This window comes from Buteo buteo, chromosome 4, assembly GCF_964188355.1.
Source record: "Buteo buteo chromosome 4, bButBut1.hap1.1, whole genome shotgun sequence".
Taxonomy (NCBI): Eukaryota; Metazoa; Chordata; class Aves; order Accipitriformes; family Accipitridae; genus Buteo; species Buteo buteo.
Window position 1 is genome coordinate 30362824 of NC_134174.1, and position 17839 is coordinate 30380662.

General features: G+C 52.0%; 1 protein-coding gene across 3 annotated transcripts in view; it reads right to left on the bottom strand.

Moving 5' to 3' along the window:
* Positions 1-17839, bottom strand: part of ADAMTS14 (ADAM metallopeptidase with thrombospondin type 1 motif 14) — a 39711-nt gene that overhangs the window by 9383 nt on the left and 12489 nt on the right. For all 3 annotated transcript variants that reach the window (XM_075025390.1, XM_075025389.1, XM_075025392.1), the window contains 10 exons: positions 11931-12014; positions 10113-10269; positions 4927-5032; positions 4618-4761; positions 3750-3882; positions 3499-3612; positions 1769-1917; positions 1367-1542; positions 409-542; positions 78-201 (listed from right to left, as the gene is read on the bottom strand). In XM_075025390.1, the coding sequence (XP_074881491.1) occupies positions 78-201; positions 409-542; positions 1367-1542; positions 1769-1917; positions 3499-3612; positions 3750-3882; positions 4618-4761; positions 4927-5032; positions 10113-10269; positions 11931-12014 (1321 nt within the window). The remainder of the gene's footprint in view (positions 1-77; positions 202-408; positions 543-1366; positions 1543-1768; positions 1918-3498; positions 3613-3749; positions 3883-4617; positions 4762-4926; positions 5033-10112; positions 10270-11930; positions 12015-17839) is intronic.

The following is a 17839-nucleotide window of genomic DNA, read 5'->3' on the forward strand; positions in this document are numbered from 1 at the left end:
ACATACCCACTCGTACCCATACGTGAATCCAGCTGACCCTGACCGAATCCGCTCCCGAACCCATCCAGCCCGCTCACCCAGCTGCTTGGGGGTCTTGGCCAGCGTGCCCTTCACTGTCCGGCAGTGGGAGTTGTCCCCCCCGCAGACCCCGCACTTGTCGTCCTGCTTCAGGGAGCCGACCTCCTTGTCACAGCCGACGTGCTGTCACCCGTGGGGAAGAGAAGACAAGCACGGGGTTACATCCCTGCAGCCCATCCCATCGGTCCGCCATCCCCTTTGCTGCACACGGGGTCGGTCCCCGGGCTAAAACATGCGTCCCCAAGGGGCAGCGGGTCAAGGGGATGCATGAGCTCTCTCCTGGACAGGCAAAGGACAGGGACAGTTGCGCAGCAGCCGTCAGCTCCTCACCACGCACTCGCCCCGGACGCAGATGCTGTAGGGGTCTCGGTAGCTGCACCGGGTACCGTCGTGAACAACCTGATTCATGAACACCACGTCCCCCGTTCCCTCGGACTGGCAGATCAGCTCACACTTCTGAGCATCTGCGGCAAAATAAAAAGTAAAGGGGAAAAAGGGGGGGGAAAAAAAGGGGTTGTGGAAATACGTTAGGGTGATTGAAGATCCATCTCAGCTTGTACCCCTAAGCACAGCCAGACTTCCAAAGCCCAGGCTATTCACGTGCCTTATTTTGCCGCGTCCGTTTGCTGCTCAAGAGCCTGCGCTTTTGCCCAGCACACTCGGGAAATTAAGAGAAGGCAACTGGAAGGGACACGCTACGTGACACTGCAATGCAAGACGCTTGGCTGCGTGCATGAGGAATACCAAGGCAGGCAGGCGGACCTGGCTCCCATCCCAGCCCGGAGTGGCACGCTCCCCACTGCGGCTCCGGGAGCGAGGAGGCAGCACCGTCACCCCACCGTCTCCAAGGAAAACAAGACCTCTGCGTGCTTTGGCACGTGGAAAGAGGAGATAAAACTTTTAAAGCAGCGCAAACGGATTAATCTCTGGCTACCATTACAAGGGGCTCTCCTCTTGCTAGCGCAGGAGGAGCAGGGAGAGGTTTCAACACAGGCTGATCTTCTCAGCCCACCTCTGCCGCGCTTTGAGACAACAGGAACCAGAGCAACGTCTGGGTTTCTCTACGTGACACCTGAAGGCAAGCACAAGAGATTGATTTTTAACGACCCGGCTGCTTGAGGCTGGCTTATTGCACTCTCATTTCCAGCTCAGGAGCTTTCCACAACCCAACAACCTCTGTGCAGCTGGCACAGTCTCCATCCCACGGTGACGGCCACCGGCGCGCCCTCCTCTTGGGAGAGAAGGCAACGGGGCTCCTGCTCCTTTGCTAGGACCCGCCGCCGCTCACCGTCGTGATGCTCGTAGGGAAGCCAGGCGTGCTTGCTGTTCTGGTGGGTGTAGTAGGAGTTGCGCTTGGAGCACTGCTGGGCACGGAAATCCTGGTAGGGCCCCGGGCACTCCTCGGCGTTGCACACTTGGTACTCGTAGGTGGCTCCCGGGCAGTGGCGCCCGCCGTACGCCGGGCTGGAAAATAAAACGGGTGGGTTAAAAGAGCATCGGGGAGGAGGGGGATGCTGTCGAAAGGCGACGCAGCTCAGCACCCGGACGCGTGGCACAGCTCACGCAGGAGCAGATGTCCCCATCCCTGCCGACCGAGTGCGCAAGGGGAAGAGCGAGGAACTTCTGGCTCTCGGCCACTTCCAGTTTTACCCCGTTAAAAGGGAGGGAAGGAGGTGAAGGCCAAACGTACGGCGGGTTGTCGCAGCTCCGGCTGCGCGAGCGCACGCCTCCCCCGCAGGTCCTGGAGCACGAGCCGAACTTGGACCAGGAGCTCCAGCTGCCGTCCTGGCTGTAAGGCTGCTCCGACGTCTTCCAGATGCAGTGACCCTTGAAGCACCACTGGAAGGGAGGAGAAAGAAGGGCGAGCTCCACGCCTGCCTCTTCCAAAGCGCTCGGCACCACTAAAGAGAGCCCTCCTGCACCCACAGTGCTAAAAAAATGGCTCGTGGTTTGCAAAGCACGGGAGGAAGGTGCCCTTCATCACACCCTCGGGCATATCCCTTCCATTGGAAGCAGGATTAGGAGCGGGCCCCTGGGCATGCGAGCCCGGGGACGAGCAAGCTGCATCATTTCAGGACCAACAAAGGAGCACGAGCGGCCCGTGGCTTCGCTCCGAGAGCCCAGCACAGCTCCACGGATGGGACTTGCAGCAGAAAATACAGCAGAGGAGCAGGGATAAGCAGGGCAGGTTCCTGACACATCTGTGCTTGAATCTGGTACAGAAGAGCCTGCACAGTGGTGATTTACATCAGCTGGGAAGCTGGCAGCTGGGTTACGTGTTTTCTCCAGGGTTTACTTGTTTGCAAGTGTTTTGGTTTTTTAAATCATAGCTGGAAGAGCGGGCAACAGAGGAGGTGTGATTTGCTCCAGACACGATACACAAGCTGCACGGCTGCAGACACGGAGAGATCACGATGTGGAAGGACAAACCCGTGCAAAAGGCTACTGAAGGCACAAGGCTGGCACATGCAAAGATCCCTCTGCAAAAAAAATCCCTTTGGGTTTCTTCCCATAACACTGTATTTTTGAGTTCCTGGACTGGTTTTCTCTCTCCAGCCAAGCTGCCTCTCTCTACCCATGCAGATCCTCGGGCAGGCACTGAATTACACCTGGGTCCGGGACTGGACCAGCCCTGGGGATGTCTCCTTGCTGGCACAGCGGGGATGAACCCCAACTTTTGCATAGACCAGAGCAGCAAGCTGCTGGGCATTTTGGTAAATGAAATCCAGAGCTCCCCACACACATATATGTCTGGCGTGAAGCTGGGTTTAACTCCAGCCCTAGGGAAAAGCCAACGGCGCCTTCGGTGGCCAATGTGACAGACGCGGGGAAGGTCCCTGAAGGGGCAAAACACTGACCAGCCCGTGGACGTCCCCAGTCCAGATGTTGCAGTCCCCTGGAGCCACGTGCCAGCACGATGTGTAACACATCTGTATGCGTTGCAGAAAGCCTCGTTTTGGAAGCTTCTGGCAAACTGTCATTCAAGCACTCAAGGAGGCTGCATTTTCAGCAAGATTGCTGGGATTTATACAGAAACTCATCAAAAGTTGTTGGATGCTTTACACCCAACCATTCTCCGGCAAAGAACCACCCAGAACCTACACGGGCCAGCAGCTTTTCCAACGTATCCACACTTTCATACTATGCTAATGGGCATGCTAAGAGACCCTAAAGTAAAAGCCTGATGACATCATGAGGTTGGATGTGCAATGACGTCATCGCTCTTTTGCCAGGTGACAAAACGAGTCCCACTTCTCCGCAGAAGCGGGCAGATCAGAAGAAAAACAAAGTCCTCATCTGAGCACAAACTGGGGAAAAGAAGGAGTAACGCCAGCCGAAAACCGGGGTACCCATCGACTGCTGCCCTCGAGGGTGTCCCTGTCCCCCCCCAAGGAGGGGGCAGGCAGGACCAGCCCCTACCTTGCCCAGAGAGCACTCGGTCCCGTCCAAGGGTGGCCCCTTCTTGGTTTTGCAGAAGTAAGGGTTGTCCGGGTGGCTGCACCACAGCTGCTTGCAGGGGTCGAAGGTGCGGAACTGGGGAGCACAGAGGAGCTGGGCTGGGACGGCAGCGGGGAGTCTCGGCGGGCTGAGGGCACCCCTCCTCACCCCCGCAGCCCCCATCTGGGCATCCCGGGGTGGGGGGGCAACGAGGCCGTGCAACCCCTACTCACCGCCGTGCACGTTTTGTAGCCCACCCCGAAGTCGAAGCGGCACTGCTCGTCCATGGAGTAGTTAATGCCCGGCAGCTCGGGTAACGTGGGCCACTGGTGCTCGAAGGGGTCGTCCAGGAGGCAGTCGTAGGAGCTGCAGAGGTGCAAGGCAGAGGCAAAGAAGAGTCAGACACGGAGGATTTCCCTCCTTCGCCCCTTCCCGTACCTCCAGCCCTCTCTCCAAATTCAGATATTGAGAAATCTGAATTCTCTTGGTGCTGATGCCAACTACCCGCTGCTGGAAAACTTGTTTCCAGCAAAGACCAACTGTGCAGAGTCACCCAAAGACAAGCATCCCTCCGCTGCCTGCAGCTCCCTAGGGCACGGAGCACCTTGGTGCTAGCGGGTGCCACCACTGCCACCTGCTTTCCCGCTACTCTTCTTGGCCCCGATGCACAGAAAGCTGCTGGCCTGTTTCTACACCTTTTTATTATGTGGCACAGAAGATTTTATAGCCTAAAGGGGAAACCACACAGGCTGCCCAAAGCAAACGACAAAAATATTTGAGATCTGGATCTGGGCTCCACCAGCACGGAGCTTCTGCATGCTATTGCTCTGTTGACATCTCCAGCTTTTATCAGGCTCCTATTTGCCTCCAGCCTCTGCAGCCCAAAACCAGTTCAGACTTGTGCAAGGAACCAAAGCTGTCAGTAGAAGAAAAAAGGGAAAATAACCTCCCAAGGACCCATTTTTGCTATTCCAGGCAAAACAAGCATTCCCAATGGGGACCTGTCCACTGCTTGCTTCACGCAGGAGCTGCTGGGTACAAAATGCAGGCAGTCATGCCGTCTGAAGGGAGAACATCCCCTCCTCATTAAAATTGACTTACTGAATGTAGCGGTTGAGCTCCTGCTTGCTGCAGCGGGACCAGTGGTAGCGGTGGAAGGCAGCCTGGACCAGCGGTGCCATGATGCTCCCCATGCTGGTCTCATCGGCGCAGCGGTTGCCCTGGCCGTCGTGCTCCATGCCTAACCTGGTGGGAAAATCCAGTGTAAAGTCGGGTTCCCGGGGGATTTACGCCAGCCCATTGCATGCCATGGGCCCGCACCAGCAGAAAGTCTCTTTTGCGAAGAAAGGGGCACCACCGCGCTTGTCCCCCCCACCGAAGGGGACAGCCAGCTCTGCCCCCGTGACTTACACGTGGCCAGTTTCATGGGCGACAACGAACGCCGAGGAGAAGCCGTCTTCATGGTTGAGGGTGCAGCTGCGGAGCGGGTGGCACATCCCCGTCACCGGTGCGTAGCCTGGGGCAAGAGAGAAGGGAAAGACAGGGGAAGAGAGGAGAGAGAAAACTTTTGAGAGAGGGGTGAAAAAGTGAAAAATTTAAAAAAACCAAAAACCACAAACCCCTGCAGCCTGGCTTTACTGCAAGAGGAGGAGAAAATGAAGAGGAAGGCGCTGAAGAAGAGGAGCCGCCCAGGTCACTTGGATGGCAGCCCAAGGACTTGCTCACCAGCACGACCATCCTGGCTGCCAGTGCCAAAAGCAGGCTGAGGTTATGCTGAGTCTCGCCAGCATCTCTCTGCCCTTGTGCCAATGCACCTGGGCTGGCGAGAGGGCAGCAAAGGGACCCACGGGTGCTTTATCGGTGTCGGTGACCACTGCCTCCCAGCCCAGAAATGGCATCCCCCGCATTCTTCTTTATTAAAAAAAAAATAAAAAGAAAGGAAGAGAGAGAACGAAAGGTGTGAGGTGTCCCCCAGAGCCCCACCAAAAATACAGCCTTGCTCACCGTCGGCTATGGAGGACCCCTGCCATGCACCCTCACATGCACCCCAGGCACGGGGGCACCCCCCCGCCAGACAGAGCCAGGGAGGACCATGCACCTCCCCAGCCCCCAGCCCTCGATCAAGTGCAGTGCAGTGGGGCAGCTGCGGGCAGGGAAGCCTTCCCCCCACCCATTCAGCAAGGCATCATCTCGATTTTGGTTTATTTTCCTTTTTTTCCTCACATTATTTCTGCCCAATTAATTCCTTGGCACCTTCTAAAATTTACTTTCCAAATTTTTTTTATATATATATATATATGTATATATATATGGGGGGGGTGTTTTTTTTTTAAAGACTGACCCTTTTTGGCATCAAGGGGAAGGAAGTTAGTGAAGGAAGGACTTAAAGGTCCGAGAGGCAAAAGCAAGGCAGGACCATGCTGGATAACTTTGCCCTGGGGATAGGGATGCTTGAAGAGGAAAGCTCAGTGAGCCAAGAAGGAGGCTGAGCTGCAGCAGGAGAGGGATGCCAATGAGCTGAGGGTGGATGCACACCCCTACACCTGCCCTCTTGCACACACCCCCGCCAAAACAGGGGGTCCACAGAGCCCACGTGCCACCGCCCTCACGGGCCACTTGCTCCGCACCGAGCCAGCGACTCGTGACTAATTGTCCTGGAAGAGGGTGGAGAGGGAAGGACGCGGTTGCGCTCAGCTTAATTCCCAAGCTGAATGAACTGGGTCTCGGCACCACGCAGCTGGCCCAGGACAAGAGATTAAAGCAAAAAATACAAAGTTTCCTACAGCTCTGCCCTAAAGTCAACAGCAGTTGACTTTATGGGCACGCTGAGCGGACTGGATGCCTGATGGGAGAAGGGATGGGTTGCTGCTGTACTGTTGGACACCCAGAAGTTACCATGGCCCCAAGGCACAAGGCAAAACCAAGGGGGTTTGGGGTGAGCATTTCCCTCAGTATTTCTTTTTATCAGCTCAGCAGATTTTCCAGGGTGTCCACCTGCAATGGAACTTCTAAAGGAAACTTCTGTCATCATCCTAACTTAATTTTTCAGAACAAGCCCAGACACGAACCTTTGAAGGGCTCACTCACATGGTATTTTGTGGGAAGTGATGGATGCATTTTTGCCTGTGCTCCAAGTGAAGGAGAAGTTGGATGAACCCAAGCTGCTGAGCAAAAAGCCCGAGATTAAATAAATACCCGATTCTCATTACATGCAGAGCAAGTTCACTTCTGCCTGCAAAATACCACATAACCTCAGGGAAAGCCCTGCAACGGCAAGGATCTTCTCAAAGCAGTAAATACACTTGGGGTTTTATTTAACGGGGAAGTGTTTGGGTTTTCGTCTTCCCCACATTCAAGTGGGCAACAAGACTTAATCCAACGAACAAATAAACTAAAACGCCTTAAGAAAGAGAGCAGAGAAATGACATGCTCAGTGGCTGCTGCCGTCAAAAGGAAAGCAAAAGGTAACAGGCCAAACTAAGAGCTTGAGAGAGAGAATCAGATAATTGGGTTTAACCATACAGTACTGAGCCAAATCCTGGATAAATCATTTTAAAAGTTCCCCCCCCTGCCCTGAAACTTTCCACAAGAAAGAGTAAAGATGTGGAAAGTTTTCTGTACAACAGTAGAGCAAATATATTTTGTCTACGATGAATTACAAATTCCCAACCAAAGAGGCTCTGGATGGGAGATGGGACAAAGGAGTATGAAAAGGCGGATGCTCAGGAAGGCAGACACTGGTCTCTCATAATTAAGACCCCAGTGAGAACTGGAAGAAGTATAAAGGGTTCTCCATGGGAGAATGATGGCAAGAAGTAACTACCTGGAAAACGCTTAATTGGTAAAGACCAGATTAGCCTGCCAACACTTACCGGACACACACGTAGAAGAAGCGGCATGTCCTCACCATACCGGCAAGACACCAGCCAGTCCCTTGCTTCCTCCAAATGCACTTTATTCTTTTTTATGGACACTTCCTACCGGCTTTCAGCCTCTCTGACTTTCTACATGGACCACCAGCCTGCCCAAAGGCCAACCATAGATGATTACAGGGCAACAAATTAAAATCTAAGCAAAAGCATCCTTCAGCCTGCACCAGAAAGCCCTCCATGCCCACCGCTACAGAGGGACATGGCACTCTCTTCTGGTTTAGACAGGGCTTCAGCAGCAGCAATTAATAATTTACAACCCATCTGTCCACCGCTGAGAGGCATTTCTCTTTGAAGGGCAGAGGTTTATTTACAACCCACGTGCGAGGGTAGCGTACCTCAGCTGTCCCTCCGGGCCCTTCCCCTTCACACCTTCCAGCTTCCCTCAATTCCCAAAGCAACAATTGCATCGGTTTTCCAAAATTTCTCCGCGTTGGCCATGACTGCTCCCATCCCCATCAAGAGATGCCATGAACAGGGCTGTTGCCAGCACCAAGAAGTTTTCGTAAACCTCCTTAGGGCTCGGCTTGGACCTGCAGTGGAGAACAGCTACGGCACAAGACCACAACCGGTGCCATGGCAGACCAGACACCAGTCTGGTTTACTGGCCAAGGGGAGGTGACAGGACACGGGGAGGTATGAGCCATGTCTGGTGGCAATGCGGTGATGGACCATGGTTGGCTTGCCAGCATGGAAATAGCCTCGGCTAAGATGACTGCGCGGGTTAACAAGTCAGATTCAGCCCCATCTCTGTTGCTAATCAGGCATACAACTGTAAGGAGTGATGTGGCATCAAGCTAAGCACTGTCTTGATGGTTAGGCTCCATTCCCAGGTCCCTGTGACTTGGAGAACTTCATCCTCAAAGGCTTCCTTTCTCCTGGCTTGTTGATTTAGGCTGAAGGGTCTTTTTGGGGCAGGACCACCTCTGCCTTCAGCTCGGCTTCAGAGCACATATGAGCACAGCAGATAGCACTTTAGGACATGGTTTAGTGGGCATGGTGGTGTTGGGTTGGTGGTTGGACTTGATGATCTTAGAGGTCTTTTCCAAACTTAATGATTCTAATTCTAATTCTAATCCTAATACTAATTCTTCCCAACCTGCACATACATCCTACAGCAGTAGCTAAAGAAGCCAGCAGGTATTTGTCATCACCTCAGCAAGCCGCTCAGATACCATCAGTGAACACACGCCATCAGCAAGTATTGGAGGTGCCACAGTCTGGTCCTTCATCGCATGTAGCCCTGAGCTGAAGAGGGGTGATAGGGATCTAAAAGGACTTTGTTTTGAGGAAAAGAGGCAAGAGTAAGTGAAGTGTTACTATTCCAGCAGCCCAATGAGAGGGCAGTTCCCGCTGGGTGAGGAGCACCCGCACTTTGTGCCATGCAACACAGCCAGGCAAGGACACAGCAGCCACAGGGACTTCTGTAGAAAGCAAATGTCCGTCCCAGAGATGTGTGAAAAGCAGGGAGCCAGATCCACAGGGAAAAAGGGGAAGGAGTTGGAACAAGCACCCCTAGAGCAGGGCTACTCCACTGATCTCACAACTCCTTCCCACCAACGGGGAGTCTATGAGGCTTCCCCTTCTGCCAACATGCCAAAAAAGGTCCTCTCCTCAATGCCTTTGGACACAGTCGCTTTGCCAGGAAGGGTCTAGAAAAATGAAACAAAACCTGGTATTTCACCCACGCTGTTCACCCAGGTCAACAGCTCAATGGGAAGGCTGTTGGCACAACCCCAGCTCTGCTCTTTGATGGCCAAGAGCACATTCAAGAGGGCTTCCAGCTGGATATCTCCTGTGGTTCATCAGCTGCTGCAGGAAGACCCTTTTCAGGGAGGTAATCAAGGTGAGGACAGGACTCCTTCTCCATCTCTCCTTCCTCTCATGCACGCCAGAAGGACTCGTGCTACAAATCAGTGTGACATTACCAGCATGTCCATGGCATCAGATGGAGCCTCCTGATGGGAAATTCAGACCTTATCACCAGTGTGGGAAGGAGGAGATGGTAATCTGGAGGCAGCGGGCTCAGGAGAACTGGGAGAAGTCACCTCTCGTGATGACACCAAAGCATCTGCTTTTCTAATGGAGCCATGAAACACCAGAAGCTTTTCCTGCAAATTTTTTAAATTTTTTGCCTAGTTCTCTAACTTCTCAGACCACGTCAGCACAGCTTCTGCACCAAGGGGGTGAGAGGACCATTGCCATCGCCCCTGCAGACTGCTGTAAGACCTCCTCTTTGGTCCAGGATTTACTCAATGCTCCCATGTCCAAGTCCTAAGAGGACCAAGAAACCGACCCACATAAAACCACATTTTAAAGGTCCTCCAGAGGATGGAAAGGATTGACTGGCCCCGTGAAGCTCCCTGTGGTATTCCATCTTTTTCAAGTTATTTTTAAACTTTTAAAGGCACTTTGGGACAAAGGGAGGATTGGTGCATGAAACCAAAGTAAGGGCAGAATGAATAAATATGACTTTTTAATCCATTCAAGTTGATGCTCTGGATGAATTCTGTCTTTCTTCTAGTTCACATAAAACAAATACCAATTTTTATAACCTTTTTCTGGACCTTGCTGGCCAAGAAACAGACTGTGTTTGCAAGAAATCCTCTCCCCTCGCTGGCTTTCCCCCAGCAAACTGCACGTACCTGATCGAGATAAATACAGTACCTTGCATACCTGCGGGACCAAAATCTTGCCTGGTGAGGAATACAGCGTGGTCATGGTACTCGGCGTGCTCCGGGTCGGAGCGCTGCTGCGAATGAGCCCAGCGGCAGACCTGTTCCAAGCTCCGAGACGGGTTCCCTCGCTCTATCAGGCTGACTGACTGGGTGAAGAATTAAAAAATAAAAGAAAAAATAAATAAAAAGATGGGTAAGTTAGTGGAGGAGAAGGAACCTTCCAAGAGTTTTGGGGTTGGAATGATTCCAAAGCAGTGCTTCTCCATCATTAGAAGCAACCACACCCCACTTTGCATCTGCAAAGCATCTTGCACTTTTTTATTTAAAAACAGCTAAGAAATCACTCCCACAAATGGACGTGGTCTGGTACAAGAGACTATATGACCCTCTTTGGTCACACAAGTGCTCAGGGCAGCAGTAGATAAAAGGGAAGCAAAGAGGATTCAGATTCCCAGATCCTGCACAGGCTCCTCATCAAGATGCTGAGCATCAGCATCTCGTGACGATGAGCAGTGCAATGCTCCCCTGTAAAACTTGACCCACAGAGACCAAGACCCCAACAGGAAACAGGTGGAGGTGTCCAGGACTGTTTTATAGCAGTCACCTTACCCTTCATCTTATTTTTTTTGGTTCAAGATTAGCATTTTGCAAAATTGTGCTCTATAAAATAAATGCTGCTCTATAAAATAATTGATGCTTCCAGGCAGGTACTTGCTGAGCCACAGTGGTGGGAAGAAAGGTAAGAAATATTGCCCTTCCCCTGGCCCTTAAGTGGAAGCCACGGAGGTTTTATCCTACAAAGTACAAGACGGGAGACAAGAAGCCACAGGAGGACTCACTGAGGAAGCATCAGACATTAACAGTGGTGTGCTAAGATATCGCCTGGATTCAAACATCTGATCATCCCTGAGTCTCAAGGAGGCATTGGGTTTCTGCCAGCCAAACGGATTTGTGTAACAAGCAGGGTATTTTCCAAGACTTAATGGGGCTTATTTGTGGACCACACACACAGACATCACCGTGTTGGGTCATTAATACCCTTGCTAGAACACTTCATGTAGGATAGGGGCTTGCCGCCAAAAGTATAGCAAATCACATTGTTTTAAAGAAAATCTTTTGGCTGCCGCGCTCAGACGAGCCTTAAAAAAATAAATGCAACTTGAGAAACCGCAGGAAACCTTCCCGTGCTTTTTCTGTCTGTGCCCAAGCCACCCGAGAGCTGTGGGACAGCCAGCGAAGCCTTCCAGGGCTGCTGAGTCAAGCCTGGGACGTAGCAGATCCAGGTCTTGGCTTCTCCTCGCGAATATCCAGCTTCTGCCAATTTGGGAAGCCACATTTGTCCCATCACCTACTGCCACCCTAGAGCTTCTGAGGAAACCTCTTCGTGGTCTTTCCCGCACCCCAGAGCGAGCAGATAAAGGCTGATCGCAGTCACCTGCCATCTCTCCAGGGACAGCTGTGGGGCTCTCCAGACCTTCAGGCTCCAGAAACCCGCTGGATGAGGGTTCAAATTCATCTTTGCTCAGCGCAGTTGTCACTTGGGCTTTGACGGCTGACCTGAACAGCCACGTTTTTCCAAGCTGGGGCTTACCTAACCGCTAACTATTATGGTGATGAGATGCTAAGCCACGGTGCCGCCGCACGCTTGCTCGCCTTGGGAGAAGCGGCAGCTGCCTGCTGTGTCTATATTGCATTTCAGTGACCCTCCTTCCCTCACGGGGCAGGGCTCAAGCCGGGAAAGCAGCCGAAAAGCAGGCGCCAGCCTGAATAGCATCTCCTTCTCGCCACGTCTGAGTGCCGTATTTACCTGGCGGTATCCCACCATGATCATCCTGACCAGCACGATGTTGATGTGAACACCCAGGGACTCGTCGTGATAAATTTCATCCACCTGAAGAAGGGAGGGAAATAAAACAGAGAAGAAGTTAAGACCATCCCAGGTCTCAAGCCCCTCCTGTCCTCCACGCTCCCACGTTCAGCATTCTACCCCGCCTTCCAAGACCACACAAGACCAGGTGCAAAGATCTCATCTCCCTCCTCCCACCCCCAGCTTTTTTTTTTTTATTTTCCCCTGTGTAAAAACCATGAAGTCAAAAAGCCAAGCTGGAATAAGCCAAATTTCCCCAGGATGGGTGGCTCAGATGGTCAATGACATCATGACATCACCCGTCCCATCAAGGGAGCGGAGGAGAGCTGTGTTTCCCACAGGGGATGCCTCCGCCGTCGAGCATCTCGCAATGAGCCATTGCCCCCTTCGGAGTATGAATTCCTCAGATGGAAGGAAATGCTTCAGACTCCAGCATCCTTTCATTTGGTGGAAAGAAAAACTGGCTTTTTGGGAAGAGGTGAGAGATCGTATCAAAGCAAGGGCATTACTCAGTTATACCAGTGAGTCAAATTTGACCTACTGCTTCCGAAACCCCAGGAGAAGACAACACAAGGAAAAGAACAGGGAGGGCTTGTGAGTCAATAAGATATCTATCAACAACGGCTATTAAAAATGACTTCGCAAAGGAAATAATGAGCTATAACCTTTTCCTTCTGCGTTTCTAGGACAAATAAACAAATTCTACTCCTAAGTGCTACCAACAGAAGAAGACACCCAGACGAGAAAGGTTCCTGCGAGCTGAGCACGGTGACAGCCGGCCGCCGAGAGAGGCACTGAGCAGGCAGCCCTAAACCCATGCAAGCGCAGGAGATCCCGTACCAGCCTTCACCCACCTGTGAAAACACAGCCCAGGAAAAAAACCTGATTTTTAGTGAACAGGACTTTCTTATTCCCCAGAAGTCTCCAAAACGAACGCTGCCACAGATGGGGGTTCACTGCAGAAGTCAAGGAAGTCAAACTAAAACCATTTTTAATATTGACTAGAATTAACGTTTAAATTAAAATATACTTTTTCAGCTTTGTCCAAGAGAGAAATAATTCACCTCAGCTCTATCATAGCTTTCCAGACTAGATGGATATTATAAAGCCAGATTTCTGGAACTTTTCTATTCTTTTCCCCATTCCTTGTTTTGTTGGTTTTTTTAAGCTTACATTTGAACTCGAGGGTTGGATGACAACTACCCCTTTACCGCTGCCCAAATCCAAGTGAGCCATTTCCCAGCCTGCCTTGTGCCTTGTGAGCCACCCGATTTATAGGCTGTGTATCCATTTGAAATACTCACTCGGGCCATTTTTAAACCCAAAGACCCAGCGTTAACATTTCCCCATGGCAACTAATACTCCCGTGGAGCGGCTTCGAGCTTTACAGAGAGGTAATGCACGTCCTGAACCTGCCATGTCTTGAACGCAGCAAAATTGATTAAAAAAAATAAATCAATCAATAAATAAATCGCCAGTCCATCCCCATTAATGCATCCCTCTGGATGCACAAGCTGTAAGCCCTGCGGGGTCATTTCTTCATCAGTGTGGAAAGATAACGTGGCACAATCCATCCTCAGCTCACCCCTGCTTGTCGTGGTTGGGATGCTCCTTCACGCTACACCAGTACATTTTAAAGGCATTTTGTAAGAATAATGAGAATATGATAGATTTCTTCCAATGGTAATTTTTTTTTGGGGGGGGAGATGCGCACAGATGGGAGGAAGGTCGTGCAGAGCTGCAGCTGGGCTCCCGCTTGCAAACATTACTCATACCTACATTCCCACCAAAGCACGAAGCACCCGTCCCAGCAAGGAGCTGCAACACCCCGGGGGGGTCACACTCAGCCCTGGGTTTTGGGATGTAGGAGGCTTTGGCATCCTGGAGAAAACGTTAGCGGATCCGAGAAGTCCCATGTCAGGAGTTTGACCTTTTACAAAAATATTTCAGTCTTAATGCGTGTCATATGAGAAGTAATATAAAAGGGCAAGAAAACGGAGGGGAGAGAGGGAGAAATGAAAAATATGCTGTGGCCCTGAAGAACTGGAGAGCTGGACCTGGGGAACAGTTGAGGGGAACAAGGAGGAAAAACACAGCCATTTCCTTCACTTTCCCAAATCTTTATGCGTTTTCCTTCACCGCCAGCGCCTGTGGGGAGCTGGAGCACCATTAAGTCAGCGCCTCAGCATCACCCACTGGCACTCTGCTGCTTGCTCCCCGCTCCCGAGGACCCCTCGATCCATTGGGATGAACGGCGTTCCTGCCTTAGGGACCTGTCTGCCAGCTGGAGCTCCGGGACAAGCCACTGCCCAACCTTGCCATGACTCAAAGCACCCAAGGGAGTAGCATGGACCTCTCCCTTCCCGGCTGCACAGGATATTTTGGCAGGATGCTCGGCAGACCCCGCAGGCAGCGGGAAAGGATGCTCCGTGACAGCCTGCCGCACCGCAGCCCCAGCCAGGGAGTGTAGAGGAGGGTCGCATCCAGAGGAGGAAGGAGCACGAGCAAAGGAGCTGTCGGGGCAAGATCTTTGCTCCGTGCCAGCTTACCTACCCAGCAGCTCTCCTCTCAGTAATGCCTTTTCCCACCAGCGGTGCCTGCAAACAGTCCCCAGGTCTGAGAAGAGCTCCCTGCCCCAAACTGTGCACCCGTAGGCAACATTATTAGCTACCCTGGGAGAAAAAAAAAAATTGGGGAACAGCAACACTTTTCACAGGCACTGACAAATAAACTCATCAACGCCCTCCTGGCACTGCGCATCCTTCCTCAGCCTTGCTAGAAAAGCGGCTACGGACAGCAGCAGGACCACGAGCAGCTTAGAAACAGCTCATTAAGGGACTAAGAGGCAAGAAACTGTATTATTCCAAGATGGGATTTAATCCCCTAAATCTTCCTTTTAAAGTAGTGCTAAATCCCACTCTCCTCCAGCTAACAGGGACTAGGTCTCCCTCCAGCCTCTGAACCAAAGAGTTAACCCTAAACCCCAGCCCCTGTTTTGTCTAGGGGAGGGCAGCATTTAGGCGGGGATCTGTACCTAACAGATACCAGCTCGGCAGCAGTGACCTTTACGGTTAATTGAGAAAGCAGATGTGGAACCAGAATGCCCAAGGCTACGGACTTCCCTTAATAGCCAGATATAAATAATTGATCGAGAAAAAAAATTTAAAAACAAATCAAAAGGGCTCGGCACTCACTGCCATGGAGGCTGCAACCCCACGGTCCCCAAGTTTCGGGAGGGGTGAGCATCAGCAGGGCCAGCACCCCCCCAGTGCCACGGTGCCTGTGGAAGGAGAAGTGGGGATGGAGCTGCTGGGGGCCAAGCATCACCTCCCCGCTCCCCATCAACCCGCCCTGGAGTTGGTTCACGCCAGCAGAGGGGATGGAAATTGGCCCAGAGAGCAGTTTGCAGGCTTGGCACAACTCCCCCTGCCCTCTGCGGATGCCATTAAGTGAGTCAATGTCTTCAGAGAAGATCCACCCCGAAAATACCTGCTCAGCAAAGGGCTCTGGTAAAGGGACCCACCTTCCTGAAGAGAGATGGGATAAAGATCTTCTTATCCCTCTCGCCCATGTGGTTAGATGCCCAGCCTTTTTAATACTGTCACCTGGCAAGAAACATTCTCTTATTTCATTTGAAAGAGGATTTTTTTTGCCTAAAACAGAGCAGCCCTTCAGGTTAACTGCATGTTAAGGGCAAACCAGCAAAGCAACTCCAAAGCCCCCAGCCCTGCAATGCCAAGGGGACGACGTTAATGCTTTCCAAAGAATGAAAGGAACATTAAAACCCTGTGCATCCTCTCCGAAAAGCTCGATGAATTCGCCAAGTGCATAGGACCCCCTGCCCAGACGCTCACTGGCGCTGGGAGTGAGCAAGGCTGCCTACCGAAATCCCTGCAAGCCTCTGGCCAGCCCTGAGCCTGCAGCCCCAGACACAAGCTCTCGACAGCAAACCGCACTGGCAACGTCTAGACCTCGCCGTTCTTCAGGGAAGGAAAACAAAGAGAGAGACACGAGAAGAATTTGCCAAACCAGCAGAATAGCTGACATTTCAAAACCCCAGATCGCTTACTCAGAACAGCCAAGTCATCCTTAAGCTCCTTTCTTTTATTCCCTCGCTCAATTTTCATGCCGGTGGATTCACCCCAAGCCTGTTTTCTGGGGCTGAGGGGCTAGGAACAGAAGCAAAAGTCCTCCTGACCACATTATCGGGCTTGCTACGTGCACTTGCATCCCCTGCAGGGATGCACACCGCTGTGAACGCCTTTGCGAGGGCTGACCCACGTTATCTATGTTTTCAGTGCAGAGGAGTGGAGGAAAGGGGAGGTTTGCTCTGCAGAGCAAGACTCTAGATTTTATCACAGCTCTCTACGCAACAGGCTATGTTGTCCCAAAAACATAGCAACAAACACATGAGCCTATATAGGGGGTGCGAAAAAACACATGCATGCCTTAAGAGAGACATCAGAGGTATTTTTTGTTATTATCAGTTGGTAAGGAGATGGCTCGTGAACCACTAAAAAAACCCCATACAGCAGAAGGACTACGAGTTGCCTGTTATCTTAGATCAGCCTCCCTCCTGAAATGGCACCAAGCTTAGCAAATCAGTGTCTCGAGCAATTCACGCTCCGGCTTGGCTTTTCAGATAATCCCAGGTTAAAATTAAAGCCGGAGGTTTGATTTTTTTTTTTTTTTTTCCCCTAACCCTCTCCTCTGCAGGGTCTCAGTAGCATTCTTTGTCACTCAGCCCTTGGGAACAATAATTCGGCCAATGTGCCGGAGGGGAGCCGGGCAAGTCCTAGCCTGGAGAAGGCTCTGACTCACGGGGTTTCCCTAGTAACCCGAAACAATCGGAAAACACCAAGTACCTTTGCATCTTTAACCAAATCATGGGCAATATCCTACAAAAACCCAGCAAACCAGCTGACACCAGGGCCAGGCTTAACTGAGCCCATAGCTTGTCTTGTCTCCTCCGAGCGGCACCAGCCGCAGCCTTGAGAGCATCAGGGGCGAGCGGTGGGAAGTCAGGAGGAGAAAACCAAGGAGCCCAACTGAACAACAAGGGGCTGAAAAAAAGCAAAGCAGGACACAAAACGTTTTCTCTCCTCTTTCCCTTACGGGGTGCTGGATCCCCTCCTGGTTCCCAGCCCTTCTCCCCACCCTTCAGCCCTCGAACGCAGCAATCACTGCAGCTGGGGGATGCTAATTACGCTTCAGTAGCATCGCAATCCCTGCCACGGGCAGCAAGACAGGGGAACGGCTTTCCCCAGCTACCACATCACCCAATATTCATCCTGAGAGCCCAGCATCAGGGAGGGGGCCAGGTTTTGCTAGGGTGGACACAGCTCAGAGTTACGAGAGATGCTCAGATGAGTCTTCTCCAGCATGCACAGCAAGGGATTGAGAAGGATGCGTTTCCCACCCACTCCAACCTGACCCAAAATCCTCGCGTAGCCTCCAAGCCAAGAAGGGAATGGCAGGCTGGGAATGCAGGCTGGGAGCTAGGAGGGACGGCAGCCTGCAGGGAAGCTCTTAAGTGCACAAAAGGAGCAGTCATCCTCATGTCAGCTTCCTAGGATGGACACAGTGCCGTTTAATGAAAAGCCTGGCAACCCTACTTCTGGCAACAAAATAAGGGTGGTTTTTTTTTTTTATTAAAAAAAAAAAAAAAAGTTCTCTGTGACGAATCACTTACCACCGAGCTTCGGCCGACACCGAGTTCCTAATAAAAGGGTTTGTGTCTCGGGGAGAGCCCCAGGACCCTACCTACAGCAGCGCTGCGTTAAGCCAAGCCCGCGCAGCACCGGGAAGGGGTACGTCTCCCACCACCCCCTTGGCACCCAAAGGGGACC